Source organism: Cheilinus undulatus, linkage group 12 (genome assembly GCF_018320785.1).
Source record: "Cheilinus undulatus linkage group 12, ASM1832078v1, whole genome shotgun sequence".
In the NCBI taxonomy this organism is placed as follows: domain Eukaryota; kingdom Metazoa; phylum Chordata; class Actinopteri; order Labriformes; family Labridae; genus Cheilinus; species Cheilinus undulatus.
The window spans coordinates 36976233-36995375 of NC_054876.1; the positions used below are offsets into that span (position 1 = coordinate 36976233).

The window sequence follows — 19143 nt, forward strand, 5'->3', positions numbered from 1 at the left end:
TGGCAGTGAAAATTAGTTTTCAAATGAGTTTTAGAATATTAAGCATTCGAGTTGGAGTCATTAATTATCAAAAAAGTCACAAAAGTGATCATTAATTTAATGCTCATATACCTTGTTGCAAAAATTAGAGACAACATTTTTTTTTTTTTACAATCTGTGTCTTATATTTTTGAAAATGGTCAGCACTCTGGGTTCATTTTATTCAATATAACATTAATTCAAATATATAACTAATCTGTTTCATTGTGGTCTTTTCCCCCAAATAAAACTAACCTAAATCTGCTCATCTTGCACCCCCAGCCCCCTCACACACCCATATACTCCTCTACTTTCCTCATACAGCAGCTCATCTGTTTTGCTTATTTCTGCTTTAGTTTTATCGTCCTTAGCTTTTCTTTTATTAAATCACCTAAAAATATATGTCGTCATTACTTTTCATCTAAAATCTGATTCTTTAACAGCTTATCTGCACAAAAAAGTTTGATGTTTATGAATTCATGATCAGAACCAGAGCTGCAACTTTACAGTTTCATCATGAATTCACAAACTAACTAACAGCTGAAGATATCGTCTGACAGGAGAGGTTGAACAACAATGACTTTATTTACAGGAGAAACACTGACTACTTGTTAACTGACCACGTATGACACAAATCTCCAAAAGTAAATATCTGAGGGGTTGATTTACTAATATCTGATGCCCAGTGCTTTAGATACATTACCTTGGCCATATTTATCATACAAACACCAGCCTGATGTGCAGAGAGAGAGAAAAAAAGACCCCCCCCCCCCCGGTAGCGGAGGCTTGCTTATTTTTACATATGACCAACATTTACAGTTGCTATATAAATATAAATATTGGCAAAAATATCTGCAGATACCAATATCATGCCGATAATTTCATGCAAGGCCAATCACAAGGGGGCATAACATGGAATTTCTTGGGCCCAGCTAACCACTTGTACCAAAGCAACAAAAAATGCTTTTTCCCATTAATTTAATTATCTATGCTGTAGTACAATATAGGCTTTTTCAAAATGAAGGTGAAAAGTGGTTAAAATTGATACAAATGGGATAGCAGCAAAAATGGGTTAAGCAAGACAAAGAGGGGCAACATTTGGCAAAATAAGTTAAATGTAGCAAAATTAGTCAAAAGAGACAAAAATGGGATAACAGCAGCACAAATGGGCTAAGAAAGGCAAAAATGGGAGGGAGAAATTGGTGAAAATCTGGTAAAAAATGCCAAAATGTGTTTGAAGTTGCGAAAAAAAAAGTAGTAAAATGGATGTTAACACTGAAGAAAAGGAGTCTTAAAGTGCCATGAATAAGTAAGTTACACATCTAAACCCATTACTCCAAAATGAAGTAACTGCTAGCCAGGATGCTTACGCCAATGCACCTGATCCAACATCAGTGTGCATGCAAACCTAACAACTGAAATGCAAATATAAAATAATGAGCCTGGCTTTGTGTCTGAGCTGCCAACACATCTTACTCTGTTACCTTAATTATCACACCTCTTTTTTTCCCAAGATTTCATTGAATTTCACCTTCATCCCCTTCATACTTTATAACACACTTTCAGTGTTACCTTATTTGTATTTCATTTATTTCTGATGCTCTTTTAACAACCTGAAACATAAATTTCCTGGAGGATGAATAAAGCTCTATCTCACTCTGAGAGTTCTCTTAAATCTTGCATAAATATCTAAGTTTAACTTTAAAAAAATGAAATCTGAGATTCTTCACCTCTTCATATTTAAGATCTGTTAACTCTCTGATATCAAGCTTAAGTGAAAAAGGTTGAAGTGTTTTTAATGACCCTGAACAATCAATAGCAGCAGATCTACCCCCACAAATATCAGAAGAATCTAATGAGAGGATGAGCAGTGCACTCTTATGGAGCTTAAATGATGAGTCTCATAGTCTCATCGGAGGCTGAGCAGATGGTGTAAGAGGGGCTCCTTGATTTGGGGCTGCCTAAAAACTCCACCCCTCCCACCACCCATCTGTCCCCCTTTTATCCCGGGCCTGGCAGGGGGTGGCAGCAGAGCAGGGGTGATATTAGATTAGTGGGATACAGGGCAGCATGGATAAAAGAGGAGGGACAAAGGGGATGCAGAGGGGAGCAGAGGGAGGATAATGAAGAGAGGGGTTTAAGGGCAGAGAAAATCTGGGGGGAAAAAGGAATTTGAGGCTTAAATCATGCAGGGATGATTTGCAAACATGTGTAATTGTTCCATTTTGGCTTCATTTGAGAGTTCGTGTCAGCTGCTGTGTGAGAGAGGAGCTTTGTTTTGCCTAATCAGGGTCAGAAAACCTCCTTGTCCCCTTTTTGTATCGCACACAGCTCTGATTCTTTTTGTTAAGGGATTATAAATATTTCAATTATATTGATTTCATTATAAAAATCCATGGGAATTAAACAGAACTTACTCTTGGTGATGGAGTTATGAAGACTGAGTGCTCGTGAGTTTCTTTCAGCTCGGTCGACACATGACAACCGCAAGGAAGAGTCACTCGCCGAAGCTTTGTCATCGCCAAAGTCAGCCGCCATGAACTGAAGACACAGAGACACAGAGGGGAAACGACACTGTCAGCGAGGAGACGGGGAGCTGAGGAGGAACCAATCAGACATCCTCTCGCCTCAGTCTGTCACCTGTTCGTCCTCCAGGGGAACTTTGGGTTTGACAGCCAGGATCAGATCAGGTGTGGCGTCTTTCAGCTCGCCCACATTTTCGTAGATGTGGCGGTTGCCCTTCAGCTCCACGTTGTCATACACGTGCCTGTCAAAAAAAAAAACAAAAAAACAGAAACTAAATCTGCTGTTGATGCTTTATGGCATTTTTTATTCAATCTAGAGGTCAAAAACAGAAAGCAGCACTTAGAAAAGTAATCTCCTGGATTGCTTGGATTTAGGCCTGATTGATGTTGGTAATTCTGCTGCTCACAAAATGATCCATCAGAAATATCATATCTGATGCCGTTTCGGTTAAATTATTCAGTTCAGCTTCTCGTGACAATAAAAAGCAGTCAAATTCACTTTGGAGAGCTGCAGAGTTTAATATCATCCTCATGAATATTTTCTTCATGCACAATTTCCTCCTCAAGCTGATGCATTTTGGTTGGAGTTCTGGAGGTGTAATTTAACTCAGCCTGAAACTGAATCATATACAGTGCCTGTCCTGCTCTTTTACACCTGTTCCTCTCTTATTTTACACTGTTTCTTCAAGAAGAATCTCGGAAAGGGCCTCAATAGCCTGAAAAAGTTAACAGACATCTATTCTTTGTCCCTTAACTTCATTTTGTGTCAATTATTGAAGTTTGAAATTAAAAAGTAGTTATCTTTCTTACTCTTTGGTTCTTAAGTGTTAAAGAATGAACACCTAACGGATTTTTCTAATGTTAAAGATTTTAATTATAGAGCTTTAAGTGAGCATACTTCAGTGACGCATCACTTCATGTCCTTTCTCTGTGACTCGTCCTTTGCAGGAAAAGTGACGCACTGACTCAGATTAAATTGTGATGAGTCAGCTTTAGCTTGAGGATATTTTCAGCCATGCTGGATGATTTAAGAGCTCTTTCTACCTGATGCTCTCCCAATGTGCTGCACTAACTGGGAAAATTAAAGCAAATCTGCATGTTCATTTCATTTTTGATTAATTTTTTTTTCAAGTCTCACATACCCTATTAATACCCAAAGGGATATCAAATTTTACACTCTGTAATTGCGAGACATGTGTCACACATACAGGTCCAAAATCCAGCAAGCACAGACAGGGACATAGATGTCCATTTATGCAGAGATGTCAGCTTGAAGCGGCTGCACAGGGACTGACATCTCAGGCTCAAGGGCACAACAAAAACTCACATGCAACACTTGCTTCAATTTGGGACTTAACTTAAACTTAAACTGCTAACCCTTTGGTTCCCACCTTTCCACAAGACAGTCTGGCTGCAGACCGTACATCTCTAACGGCCACTGTCACATCTGAGACGCTGTGATCTCAGAATAAAATAACACGCTATATTGTTCTGATTGAATCATATTAAACTTCTGTTTATGGTTAAGGTAAGGGTTAGGATACCAAAAGTTAAAAGTCAAAAACCTGACCTGCAAAATCTGATTACATAATGTTTAATAAAGCCAAGTAAAGAGTTTCCTTACAGGAAAGAAGCTTGTGCTCCATGAAAACACGCTAATGCAGCCAGTGTAGCTAATGTAGCACCTTTAGCTGTGTAAGACACAAAGGTAACAGAGCTACTGCAAAAGCTTTGCTCACAAAGCAGCCGTGTAAGCAATTTATTTTATTGGTGTAGCTAAGTTAGCGCTAGCTGGGTTTGCTAATGATCTTGTTGCTAAAGCTAACTTAGGTATAAACAACAGAGCTAAGTAGCTAAAGTTGCTTCGTAGCTAAAGCTAAACTCCCAATGCAGCGATGTAAGCTACGTATCTACGTTTTCTACGTAGCTACAGAAGCTTTAGCTATGTTTGCTTAAGCTCATGATTCCAAAGCTAACTTAGCCACACTTGCTTATGTAGTAAACTTAATTAGGGAGCTAGGGTAGCTATGTTAGCTTTAGCTAAGGCTGACAAAGCTAATGCAAGCCACTGTTTGAATATTTCTAAATGGGTCTACACATAATCTGATCCCAGATTAGACCTCTGATTTTATTCTTGATTTTATTTATGAAATGCTGTTTCATCTGTAGTGTTTGCAATGTGTTTTTTTTCATAACTGCCAGACTTTGTTTTTAAATAAGGTGGAATTTATAAAATAAATCTAAAACTAGAACGTTATTGTCCTGGCAAATTAAAACACCGTCTTTTCTGAGATGATGTAGGGTGTCTCAGGTGAACAATCCTTGAGAAAGGCTGTTAGAAATGAACAGTCTGCAGCCAGAGCCTCTCATTCAAGTCTCTACGGCAGGGGTTTCAAAGTGTCGGAAAGTGAGCCTCCCCTAAGAGAAAATAATTACAACAATATAATAACATCTTTACATTTTTGATATTTTGGTCTTCAAATATCTTTAAACATCCATCTTTCCCAAGCAATCAGTTATTTAGTTTCAGGAAAGAACTTTTTGTCAATTCTACCTCATTTTTATACTCTTATGAGCTTGCATCTATGCAGCTGATGCAGGACTGCAAAACTGCAGATCATCCTTCACCTTCAGCTTTGCCTGGTTCTCCCTTTTGATCACTGATCAAAAACCTGCACCTGCAAAGGCTGTCTTAGTGTTTATGGTGCTAAATGTCTCAGTTACCTTCAGTGACCAAAATTCCCTTCACTTCCTGCCAAAAATTCCCTTGGTTGCGTTCACTAGACTTACTACTTTGTCTTAAATGACCCCAGGGTTTACACAGCCTTATGCTATCATTAGCTTGTACATCTTCAACTAACACTGTGGCTGTAGAGCATCATCAGGACTAATGCAGGAAAATACTAACTTTAATAGTCAAATCTATTGTGTATTCTCTGTAGTGACTTAAATTTGTCCAATTTGCCCCATGCACAGCAGAAGTTAGCAAAACAAATCACCTTTATCAGGTTTATGGTTCTGCATCTCCACTGAAATCCTGTGGCGCCCCCCAGGGGAGGCCCGCCTCTCACTTAGAAAACTACTGCTTTATAGTTTTAGTCTAGTTTTAGTCAGCAGATGGTTTTGGATGCTATCTTTTGACCACATCAAAAAAGTTTGTACATTTTTAGTAGATTGTGCAAGTAATTCTACTACAGCTGATTCTATAATAAAATAGCAGAGGCATGCATAAATGACATACACCTCCTCAAAAATCTAACTGTGTAGAAATGACCTGACTGAGCTGCTGGGTAGCATGGGGTGACTGCCAGTCTCTAACTAATGTCTACAGGAGTACTGTGTGTACTCTGCTCTGAAATAAATAGCTGCAGAAAACTGCCAAATTGTCATGTCTACTTGCAAAAATCTAAAAATATCATCGGTCCATTTCCTCATCCATGTCTCTCAGTGGCTGAAAAGCGTGAAAAAATAGTCCCCATCTTCTGCTTTAACTGATCCAGCAGCTGTACTTTCCATCTTTGACATTTCTTTTTTTATTCTTTGCTGTAAAAAAAGTATAATCAACAGCTACTAAATATTTCTCAACTTCAATTCTAATGTAATGTGAACAGTTTCAGGCATCTCAGTTTCTTGTCTATCTATACATATGGTGGATGTATTATTGTTGTTCCTCTTGTCTGTGCATAGCACTTTTGACTTCTTTTTTTTTAGATTTATTTTTGGGGCTTTTATGCCATTTTTATATAGAGAAGGACTGTGGATAAAGTTGGATACAGGGATGAGAGGGTGGAGAATGACATGCATAAAAGGAGCCACAGGCTGGACTCAGACCCAGCCACCCACAAATGTACATGTGGTGTGATCTCACCCTTGAGCTATTTGCACCCAGCATTTGTAACTTTAGTTTAAGAAAAGCACTAAATAAATGAGTATACTTACATACAGTTTGAACAAAGGGTTTAAAAGATTACTATTTTAAATTGTGATAAATCTTAGAATTTCTGTAGTTAATCACGATTAATTGCATCTTTTTTTGCATTAAAAATTCCACTATTCTGCATTCATCTTTCTCCTCTGTCTTAAACTAATAGTATCTGACTTCCTGTTTGGATACAACCCTGCTTTTACGGTAGATCAAAGATTCTAACAAGAACTTAACCACAGAAAAAGGGACTTGTTATAGATTGAACAGGAGAATAAGGTAACAGGAGTGTAGAATGCTAGGTGGTTAAGGTGCACACGTATAAATGTGGCCTGTAGCTTCTTTCCAGCATGTCTGTTCCCCACTTTCCTATCCCTGTTTCCAACTCTATCCACTATAAATAAAGGCATAAAATGCCCAAAAGCATACCTTAAAAAAGCATAAAGGAAAATGAGGAGACTGTGAAAAGGTAAATGTTTTGTTAGAATTATTTTACATCACTGTTGCTAAAGTGGTTTCACCAAAGTGTGTGGAAACAGTCCATAAATCATGCAATTAATTTCAAAAATGCTCTTATTGTGAACCTTAATCAATCACCCTAGTGTTAACTAATAAAAAATGAGCTATAGAGACTATGACGAGCTATTTTCAAACCAGGCTGTAAAACTTTTCATATCTGATGTAAAAAACAGGCATCTTAATATGTGTGTTAATAGAGATTTGTTGGTTTTTGAAGCCAGCCTTAAGTTGATCTTCTTCACTTTCCATGACAGGAAGTTGCAAAACTGGCTTAAAAATCTTCTCATTGTACTCTTCTGTGATGTTAGCCTGTTGAAGATGAAAAATAGCAGCTTACTTGCTTTCCAACATAAGTAGTGTCGGGAGGTGGCTTACAGGGCCCTAAAAGTTTTCTCAAAAGCCCTGAATCGTTAAGTTGGGTAAAAAATAGTTGTGTGTTGACAATCATGATAGTTAAATGCAAATGTCATAGAGGATCAGAAATAAACATCATGGAAATGTTACTCTTGTTGCTAAACTGATCAAACAATTTTATGACAAGCAGTGACTTAGTTCACAACTTTCTTTTTGTTCTCTCTTCAAGCTAGCTGTTGTGGTGACCCAATGATGCTAATAATGTTCCATGCCTTCAGTTCCTTACCCATTTTGTAATCCATTTTCAATTGTTTATGCTGCTAGATGCAATACTAAACATTTTTTTGTATCCCAGAATGCTTTGTGATGGGCTGTGTCAACCAGTGGTAGGCTGTTCGGTTGTTACATCATGCTTTGTCTAACTCTTACTGCCCAGAGCCTAGGGGATGTGGCCTGAATAGCTCATAATAGAGGGACAGAGAGCCTGTAATATGGCCCTCTGTGTCACTGCAGACAGGAACTGCTTTGAATATTGGCACAAATTGAGCCTTTTTTGTAAATATATGAATACCGTGAATTTTTTTGCAACAAAATGATTTTTTTTGTTTACTTTGGCACCCAAGTGATGGAAGAACAAGTTCACTGTGTGTCACACATACAATACCCTAGTTTCAAATTGTATTTAACTTTTTTTTTTCTTCATAGTCCCATAATTTTTGGAAATTCAAGTGGCATTGATGTAGCACATATATTCTTAAAGCTCAGGATTCCTAAAAAGAGGATGTTAAGAGCTTGACTGTGCACCACAGGGTTGATGTTTTACAAGCTTTTTAAGACTACAAGTCCAGATAAGACAAAATGGTTAAAACAGCTTAGGGATTGAATGGTTAACATTAAAACATGTTTAAGAGGCAGAAGTGAAAATTATTGTATGCCTACGTGTAGGTTTCACAATCATGAGGAATACTTAGATATTAGCATGTTTGTTAGGTGGACCTGGACAATTTTGGACCAAATTACTGATTTGATTTGTTGGCGTTTAAAATCTGCTTTTGTCTGAAGTTGGTGTGAAAACAGAGCGTATAACTGCCTGCTAGCTTAGTTTGGACTACGCCCATATGTTGGATACATTTGGCTCCGCCCCTAGTTTCCTATGACCTTAAGCAGATCGTCAGGAACTGCTTTTTTTTTTTTTTAGCACTTTCTCTTTGGCTTCATTTTCCAGCACCTGAGGTTGGAGCTTCACAAACACTCACCCGTCACATGTGTCCCCGTAGGACGTCCTCTCCAGTGAGCAGCTGCGTGTGAGCTGTGTGCCGCCACCGTCCTCACTCTGATTGGCTGGTTGGTCCTGCAGGGAAGTGGCTCGTAACAAAGGTAAGCTGGGCGGCATGAGGAGTGTGCTGTGACTCCTCTCGCCTTGCCCTTTATCCTGCCCTTCGCCCTCCTCAGCCTCAATCTCCATTATTTCCACCTCATCGGCCCCGCCAGCCTTCAGCTTGTCGTCCACCTTAACCTCTTCCTCCTCCTCTTCTTCTTCTTCCCTTTCGTCAAGCACCCAAGCCTCTCCGGACTGATCTTCGCCAGGTTTACACTCAGCGTCTTTAATGGCTTTCTGGTAGAGCTCAGAGAAACTTCTGCAGATCGTAAAACATCAACAGTGAGAAGAAATAAATCACCATCTTTTTTCTTATTTAACTGTTGAGTCACACATTTATCTCGAAGCCAAAAACAAAGATTAGACAGAAAAAGAACTATATTTGTCTAAGCTTCATTTTTATTCCTTTGAAATCACAGAGCCTCCATATTCTATGAAGACATCTTTGTGACAATTTGTGCTTTTGTTGTCAGAGAACAAGCGTTTGAGAAGTGAGTATAAATAAAGAAAGGGGAGTTCTCTGAGGATGATTCTGCTGCCAACTTTCAAATGTTTCTTTAAGGGCTGCAGAAGTGTGTGTCTTAATTTCCTTTTATGTATTTTACAGCTCTGTTTGTGCCCTGTGTCTGACTCCAGTGGACAGTTTGTTGGACGATGTGTGTCAGTGTGATTAATGATCATTAGAGGGATTGATTAGTAATAAGTCAACTGGCGTGACACAGTCAGTAGGCAGCAGAGTGAGCTGTGACCTCAGAGTGGCACCTCCTGTTTTCTGAACTGTCTGGTCCCCCCTCCCTATTCTCTGTTAACCTCTCTGCCACCCCCTCTCTGGGACTACTCTTCCCTTTCTGCTGCACGCCATATACCCAGGAGCACCTTCTCCAGTCTTACTTTGTGTCTGCTGACCCAAGCATGCCCTCGTTAGCCCCCCCTCCTTCTTCCTCCTCCACCCATCTGTAGCCTCACCCACCTGCGTGGCTTCCCATTTTCGTCCGGCGGGATGACGGTGATGTGGATCTTGTGCGCCGTGCGGAGTAGCCTGGTCCTTTCCTCTGAGCTAAGATGAACCAATGAGTGTCCGCAGAGCCGCACCACACGAGCCCAGAGCTGCAAACCTCCGCTCTCGGCATAACAGAATCGCTGCAGCTCTGTCACAAAGCCTTCCTCGTTCATGAGGAAGCCTGGCTGCCCAACTCCGTCTCGAAGGGGGGTGACCTCAAAAGCCTCGCAGCCCCGAGTAACCAGCTGTAGAAGAGAAGAGGGTTTGTTGTTTTATTATTGCTACTGTCAGTTTTCTTTACTTATAATTGCTGTCACTTTGTTAATTGAAGCATCTGGGAAACATTTTGTCTGGAGGTTCTATAGAAAATATAAACTGAGTTGAGCCAATACAGGTCAAAGAAGGAAAAACTTGGGGGTCAGGGATAAAAAATCCTGGTAAGGAATTGCTCTAAAATTCTCAACTTTTGATATTTTTATTTGAGATGGATAAATCAAACACACAATCCATCAGCCTTGTCTCTACTTTTCAGTCTGCAAGCAAGACATGTGTGGCACTACATGCAACCGAACACACGTTGAGAAAAAGCTGCAAAAGGAAACTAAAAGAGTGGAGCCATAGAGCATTATAACCACACTGAGAAAAAATGATTTTAACTGTGCTTTACAGATTTAAATCACCTGGTTAACTCATTTTGAAGAGGAGGAGGTCTCTGTATATGATGAGTCCAAGCACAGCTGGTTAAATACACACGTCAGCGCTGTTTGTGTGCGCTCCAGCTGTGTGTCACTGTGTCACCCACGTGAGCCATTTGAGGAGAATGAGGCGGTAGCTATGGGCAAAGTTTAGTCGTACTGGAAGCTGACTGGAATGGCTGCCACCAGTGAATCAACTATCTTGGATGTAGCTGTAGTATAGCAGGAGTTTTAGCAGAGCTGTGCCAAATGTCTTTATTAAAACAAGAGCAAAGAGCCACACTGAAAGCTCCTCTTGGCAGGGAAGATGTTTTAACTTTTCTCTAGACCGGCCTTGTCATGAGATTTATCCACCAGCAAGCTCCAGCGTTCATAAACTACAACGGCACCAGTATGTCAAGCTCAGGTTACTTCCGCAGTTGGGCATGCTTGCTACCTCATTTTGTCTTATCGCTCTGATTGAATGAATGTGACAGAAAGAATGTTCCACCCTCCAAGAAAGTCTTGCCATTCCTAAATGCTTTGTATAGGAGGTTTCCTAGATGAATGTGAAACATATCCTATGCAGTAAATATAGTATATGAAACAGTCTATCTGGCATGTCAGGGTTAAAATCATTTAAAAAGATGTTTCAACCATATAGGTCTTCATCAGGGCTTACAGTGCCTCAGTGAGCCTTGATGAAGACCTTTATGGTTTCTTTTCTTTATTATGTTCACTTTTTTCCCTCCCTAATTTCCAAGAGTGCCTCATTTTGTTTAATAATTCTTCTACTTCGTCCACACTGAGCAGCCAGTTGTTCCCCCTTTTCTTTCTACAGAATACATTTTACTGCTCAAATGTTCCCCTCAGTCCTGTGTGACCCACAAACTCCAAATCCAGAAACAATCACCCACCTCTAGCCTCTGCACCACCTCCCGGATATCCTCGGCCTGGCTCTCCATCACACTGATTGACACCGACTCCCCCCTCTCATAAAAGATATCCAAACATGGCCCTCCTTCCTTTGCCTCTGTCACCGCCTTCCAGCCGATGACATCCCGACAGGAGCAGTTAAACACCACCCTGCGCGTGCATCTCTCAATGAGCACCACCGACTCAGCCGACACTCCCAACAGACATGGCAACTTGTGCTCTCCCGCCTCGCCGTCCTCCCCCCGGCTGTTGACCATCACAGCCCACACCAGTGCTCCGGCACTGTGCAGCTCCGCCCCTTTGGCACCCTTTAACTTGTCTTTGCGCTTGCCTCCCAGAGAGAGCAGAGGGAACTTGGTGGAGGAGTCGATGGGTGTGGTGGTGACGTAGTTCTCAGCCAGGTCCTTCAGGTATTCCTGCCGTGTGCGGGTGGCCATGGAACGGAACTTCTCTGACTTCTCTGCGGCATTTTCAGCGTTCACTGCCTTCGCCAGGAGGAAGTCTCTGAAGGCAGATGAGCGAGGGAAGCGGGCGCCTTTAGGGAACAGTGGGCCAAATAATGGGATGTCTTTAGAGCGAGTCACAGCCACCCTGAAAGTAGAAGAGAGAAGGAGGAGTGACAAAGTAAGAGAGACAGTACAGCAGAGACTCAATTTATTTCTTGTTTTCAGAGCTGGATGTTATGTAATACTCTTCAGAATAACAAATAATCACACTGAAGACTCCGCAGTGAGGTAAATGGGGTGGATCCAGATCCTTTTCTATTCACTGGTGCAGCTGTAATATGTTATCAATTTATGCAGGAGTGGCATGAAGTTTTCCCTGCACCCAAACTCACTTAGTTGTACTTATAATTAAGCATATTTTGGAGGAAGTATGGTACTAAAAAAAAAGCACCAAGTACTGAGCAAAAATGTAACACTAAAAGCCAAAACAAGGAAGTCCAAGCTTTCTGTCAACGACACAAAACTTGCCAGTAGTTTGGTTTTGACTGCACATGATGGTCAGCACATAACCTGTGCCAGTTTGAGTGCCAGTTTCCTTTCCTCCTTCCTTTACTGCCATTTAATCCACATTTTAAAAGCCAAGCTGGTACCAAATGAAGAGCCATTTGAGAGTCAAACAACCAGTTTTACTGAGCTGAGCTGTGGATCTGAAAGAGATGGATTTTCTTGTCACAGTGAGTGAGGCTAGCGTCTCATCAGCTGAAGAAACCCGTACAAGATCAGGGCTTCAGGTGCTACACCATTGGAAAAATGTACTGAACCAAACAAGACCACTTTGTGGGAACAGATCATACTTGATTGTTGTGTGGCACCACTAGCCTTGGCTTTAGACAGAGGGGCTTGTTAAAAATTCCTGCCTGCAGTTGTTTCACCATTTTATTTTACCTGAATATTGCACTATATTGCACTATATTGCACTCTCAATGCTTGGCAATGCTTGAAATCACTTCTTGGCACCCAAAGGGGAGTTCTCAGATACAGGGTGACGTCATCTGCGAACGGATTTTGCACACTGGGTAACAGAAGAGAGAGTAAGACCTGTAGTAGGTGTTGTCAGTGCAGGGCTCGTGAACCTGCACGATAATGAAGACGTGTTGGAAGTGTGAGCGAATGGATTTGGGAGTAAAGGGCAGAGCGCCAGGCTCCTGGAACACGATTGTCACGATGTCGTTCCCGATGTGTCGCTTCCTCAGCAACTGAAAAACAGAGACAAAAAATAAATAAATAAAAAAATAAAAATAACAGTTATATTGATGTAGTAACTGTATGTAGAGCAGCGTTTTGTGACTATGCAACCATTTGGAGTCACAGGGGTTCTAAAGTTGATCCCAGCTATCACAGGAAGCGAAATAACAAACAGCTTGAACTGTAAACAAAGTACTCTTGCAATAACCTTTCATGGCTGTTTCTATATTGTTGCTAATGTTGATCTCATAGTTCAATACTAAAAAACATTCCTGTACAGAGCCTCAAAGAGTCATTAACCTTTTTGATTTCATATTTTTAAAAGTTTTTATTCATTATTATCTCCATCTTTATTCTTTTTGATTTTTAGATTACATTTCATCTTATGGTTTTTAATATTCTTATTTCTTATTATGACTTTTTAAAAATTGTATCCCATTTTTTCAAACAATAAATCATTTTAGATTGTTTATTAACCTTTTTAAAATTGTTTCATTACATTTATTAACTGTGTTTATTGATTCTATATTTGCTTTTTCTTTTATTTCATGCCTCATTATTTTTTATCATTCATCTCTTTTCTGTTTCCTTTACTATATTCATACTGTTGTACATTAATCCCTTCATCTTTAAAATTTTCATCTTTTGTTGATCACTTCTCTGCTCTCTTGTGTAAGTACTGTAAATTCTGTCAAAATTTGGCAAAAAGATTCTATATAAATAGTTTAATGCACTCAATAGGACCTCTTTAAAATAGGTGAATTGGCATTTTTAAAAACTCCAATATGTTTGCATCCTGTATTTTAATTTGTTTTCGTTAGCATACTTTGTCAACTAGACTGCAAAAAATAACTGAGCCAAAACAGCCCTGTACATAACAGATCATTCTTGGTACATCTAATTTAAGCTGTTAGAGAAAAAATCAAAGTGTTTAAAGATTCTTAGGCCTTTGACACTGCTATGTTTCTCTGAATCTAAGCCTGATATCTATATAAGTATTTTGTCTTAGCTGATGACAGTGAACAGTATTAAACCACAGAGAGAGTATGATGAGCAGACAGTGAGCTGAAGAGGCGGGCTGTCTGACAGGCTGCACTGAATACCTTCATGGTGGGAGTGAACACTGGGGGGCAGGATTTTTATGTCATGCTTGTAACGGAGCACAGAGGCTTTTTCTAAAGCATTACCAAAGCATGACTGTATGAACAGTGACGAGTAATGCAGGCTGCACCAAGACTGATGCCTTTTTATTTGGTAATAAAAGTGAAACATTAGAGAAAATCATCATTCTATGAACTCTCAGAGATGGGGATCTTGGTATTTGAATCAATTTTGCTGCAGCACAAACAAAAAGCATGAAAAGGAAAATACATTGAGTTGACTGTACCTGTTGTGTGTTGTTGGCTGTGTAGGGCAGCATGGTGGACACATGAAACATAATCTCATAGTCCTGGTAGCGCGTGTACAGAGAGTGTGTCCCAGTTGAGTCCGCTGCAAAAAAGACACACATCACACAGAAAGATTAAGCCAAATCAGTCAACGTCTCTGAATGAAAGAATAGAGTCAAAGTGTCACAGTCAGGGTGAAATGTGTCCTATTTCCTGTCTCTGCTGCTCACTGAGGAGAAAACAGCTCGGAGATAATCAGCAGTGACTATGCTCCTTTACAGGCATTACTCAGATTACATGAGGCCAGATAGCAGTTATCTCAGGCTTTCAGTGGTGCACTGATGCCCTTCGGATAATAGCGACAAGGTGAGATCCAGCCGATAGATCGGGGCGTGGTGTGTGTTTTCAGCTCACTCTTGTTGTCCAGCTGAGCTCGGTATTTCTCCCAGCCCTTCAGGCGCACCCGCTCCCCGAGCAGATCCAGAAACTCTTCGAACGCCGGCCCCGAGCTCTCATTGTTGTACATGTCCTCCTCTGAGCTCTGCCCGGCACGGCAGTACATCACGCCAACCTTTCTCTGGAAGTTCAGCTGCAAAAGAAGACAAAGAAGCAAAGAGTTTATGATTCATTTATAACTTCCTCTTTAGGCAGTCCAAATAATTTAAACTTACATTTTACAGCAACCAAAACTTATTTAATAAACTTCTTTGGTGACTTTATTCTAATTTGCACACACCATATATAAAACTATGAGCTCTGTTAAATCCTTTCTGCCTTTACGCCAGGGTTCAGGCTTCAAAGAGATTGAGTTTTTGTTGTTTTTTAAATCTGTTTCAAAAGGAGTTCGCCTACTGCTCAGGGGTCAACTTAAGTTCTACTAAGGTTTGAAGTCAATATCAAGATTGTTGAGGGATTTGTTTGATCTTTTAGTTAGGCAAATGTAAGGATTTTAGTGCTTTTGCAAACACAGAAAATTCTGACCATCAAAGTAAGACTGGAAAAAAAAAAAGCAATGCAAAAAGTGTTACTGTGACCAACAAAGACTTTTGGCTTTTACAGCACACAAATGTTATTTAAAAATACCATCATACAAACTTGGCTGCTTACATAGTGTTAACAAGCCATATGGTTTCAGAAGTTTGCAGGGATACAGTGCAGGTATATGGTATAAACCTGATTAATTCTCTGCCTCCATGGTGTATACCCTCTTGTATATCCCTTCTAATGTGCTCATTTGTAAATAAGCTATTTTCTCCCTAGGATTGTAAAGGCATGACCTGCTGTACTCTGAGTCTAATTGGCTGTACTTGTCTGTTGGCTCAATTTCTTGGCTGTGTAAAAAAGAAACCTAAACTCAAGAAGTGACCAGAGAAACTGGTGGACTTTGGCTGAATTGGTAGCTTTCAGCAGGTGCTCGCAACTAAGGAAAAATATGTCACCTGTGGCCTGCCTGCCCTGCTGGAAAGTAAATAAATACCAAGGGTAGTCTAGGCAGAGGCATTTTAGGCACAGCTTCTATCACTACCAAGACACAAAGGCAGTTCCCGCCCTTTCTGCCTTCTCATTAATAAGGATTTTTTTTTTTTTTTGCACTTAAAAATAAGAATGACCAATTTTCATGGTTAAGTTCATGTCATTATATTCTATCTACAGAGGAGTATGATATTATTAGTCCATTTAAAATGTAACTCTTTTCAAAGTATTTCTCAAGTGCTGTTAAACAGAGCAATTAATTTTTAACACAGCTTTTCAGGACATCCTCATTTTATTTTGCATGCATATATTCTTTTACTTTGCACACAAAAACAAAATTATTTCACACAAAAAATACCAGGGTCTAAATTATAAGCTCCCTTTACAACTTAACTTTTTGCTGAGCTTTGGCACAAACCACTGTTGTGCAATGATGTGCTTTAACTGTGTAATGCTTAAAACCGAGGGTTATCCGTTAATTTACACTCAATATAAAAACCTTACTAATAATTGGAGCTGTCACTTGAGAAAGCATCATTGCAACTACAAAAGAAATCAGTTTAGACTTAAGAAAATAATTGTTAATGCTCACAAAGCAAGAGAAAGATTTTCAAAGTTATCACAGTGTTTCCAAGAGTCAAGAACTGGAGTGAGAAAAATCATCAAAAATTCAATGAGAGCCACACAGTACAGAACAAGCCTGGCAGAGGTAGGAGGAGAAACATTTCAAAGACCCTGGAAAGAAAAAAAGACCCTGAACAACTACCAAGACTCTAGTGAATGACTTAGCCAAGTCAAGAATTGTAGTCTCAAAGAAGACAATCACTACAGGGGAATGGACCAGGAAAAAGGCTACTTCTGCAGGAGAGACACCTTTAAACCAGGCTTAAGTATGCTAAGGACAACGTGGAGAAATATTTTGCATACTGGAAGCATGTCCTTTGGTCAGATGAGACCAAACTAGAGCTCTTTGTCCACGGAGGCGTTGGTGATGTTTGGAGAAAGAAAGAAGAGGCGTATCACTCAAAGATCACCATCCCATAGTGAAATATGGCGATGGGAGTATTATGCTGTGAAGATGCTTCAGTGTGTCTGGAACTGAGAATCTTGTCAAGGTGGAAGTAATCATGAAACAGGAAGGATACGTGAAGATTTTGAAAGAAAACCTCAAGCAGTAAGCTGGGTCGTCACTTTGTCTTCCAACACGTCAACGACCCAAATCATACGTCGATCCTGGTGAAGAACTGCCCCCTTGTCAAAACTATCAAAGTGAATGTTACTGACCAGCCTGCATAAAGCCCTGACTTGAATCTCATTGAAAATATGTGGGGTGAGTTGAAGACCAAAATCCATACCAGAAGGCCATCAAATCTGAAGGAGCTAGAGAGATTTGCCAAAGAAGAATAAGCTGGGATTCTTTGAATGTCCAAAAAAGCGCTATATAAGTGTGATGTATTATTATTATTATTATTATTAATATTATTATTATTATTGTTCCTCAGGAGACATGTCTGAGACTTGATGAAAACTACAACAGATGACTGCAGGCTGTTATCCAGCAAAAAGGAGACACTACTGACTATTAGCATCAGGGAGCTAATAATGTTGACTCTGCTAATTTTTATTTGTTTGTGAAATAATTTTGTTTCTGTGTCCAAAATAAAAGAATGCAAGCATCCAAAATACAACTAGGATGTTTTGTGTTAAAAACGCCTTGCTCTGCTAAACAGCACTTTAGGAAATATTTCAAATAGAACGTTTTATAGGGGGGCTAATAATTTTATCCTCATCAGTGAGTTCCTTATTTTCTTTCAAAATAAAAGCATGTCTCCATCCAAAGGGAAGTTAATCCCCATAAGTTAAGGCAGAACAAAAAAGCTTGATTTAAATGGGAAATAGTGGAATTTCAAAATGCACCCAAAAAACTCGATTAACAATAAACATTTTGAGATTAATCACAATTAAAAATTTAAATCATTTGACTGCCCTATTTTTTTCTTGTTTTTTTCACTGCCCTTGGCTGTAATGCTGACAGTGCAGAAGACATCTTCAGACAATCTTCCTGTTAGCATGAAGCTAACAAACTACAAACTACACCCTGGTCCGTCTGTGGTAAGGGTGAATGCTGCACAGCTTAGAAAAACATGTAAAGCAGATCTGTTAGTCAGCTTGTCTTTATTTCCATCACGTCATTCCATTATCATCATTAGCTTTGCCCGTCTTGGACAGGACGCTCTTGTAAATGAGATTCTTAATCTCAATGAGGTTTTCCTCATATATTAAAAAAAAAAAATTACTCTGTTAAACGTGAGGACATTAGTGCATTTCCCCTCCTCTTTGTGCTTCATCAGTCTGTTCTCATCATTCAGTTTTTAAAAAAGATCATGTCCGGGAAAGAGGTTTGGTGCTTATTTGCATAGGAACTGAGAAAGTGTGGAGAAGGAAGGGGACGTGGTTATATGAAGAAGTGAGAGTGGCTTTTGAATCATAACTTAGTTTGAAATGACTGTTCTTACTCACAATCTAGCTAGAATGTCTAAGTCAGCTTGACCTCTTTAGATAATGTTAATTTACTCTCTGAGGCAAAGCAACAGGCGTGATGAGCAAACACTCACACGTCACTTTTCATGACATAGAGTATTTATCATTTTGCTGGACTTGCCAATAAATAAAAATTATCATATCTAATTAGACCTGACTTATAACTGTGCATATCAATTATAGCCATATTCATTCCAGGTTGATAAATGGAGCCAGTGCAAAAATTCAGAAATCACTTTAGGTTGGCCAAGGAAACCAAAAAAATCCCTATGAGGTGTCAGATTAAAATATAGTATATATATATATAAATATATATATATATATTTTTTTTTTACATTAGAAATAAGCTTGTGAACAGCTTGGTGTGGTACTATATTGGTAAAACTATAGGGTGAATTTTATTCACTGTCCAACTGTTTCTTACTTTATCAAGGCTTAGAGTTCGATAAAATTAGGCATTATTTTTAGGCATTTTTATTTGTTCATGTTTGGACTACTGCAGTGCCCTCTACATCGGATTAAACCAGGCCTCCTTTGCACATTTACAGTTAGTCCAAAATGCTACTACTCAGCTTTTAGCAGGTGCGTGAAAACAAGAACATATTACCCATTTACACATTAACAAAAATGTGTTGGTTTGCAAAGCTTTAAACAGGTCAACAACCCAGTACATTTCTTACACTTTAAAAGTTTATACCCTGTCCAGAGGTGATCGAGCGGTTTT

General features: G+C 39.5%; 1 protein-coding gene across 11 annotated transcripts in view; it reads right to left on the bottom strand.

The window, feature by feature from the left end:
• The window catches only part of zmp:0000001168 (signal-induced proliferation-associated 1-like protein 2), a 73991-nt gene that overhangs the window by 12373 nt on the left and 42475 nt on the right, over positions 1-19143 (bottom strand). For all 11 annotated transcript variants that reach the window (XM_041801001.1, XM_041801004.1, XM_041801009.1 and 8 more), the window contains 8 exons: positions 14820-14994; positions 14405-14508; positions 12871-13028; positions 11308-11917; positions 9687-9961; positions 8595-8975; positions 2659-2785; positions 2436-2559 (listed from right to left, as the gene is read on the bottom strand). In XM_041801001.1, coding sequence (XP_041656935.1) covers positions 2436-2559; positions 2659-2785; positions 8595-8975; positions 9687-9961; positions 11308-11917; positions 12871-13028; positions 14405-14508; positions 14820-14994 — 1954 coding nt within the window. The remainder of the gene's footprint in view (positions 1-2435; positions 2560-2658; positions 2786-8594; positions 8976-9686; positions 9962-11307; positions 11918-12870; positions 13029-14404; positions 14509-14819; positions 14995-19143) is intronic.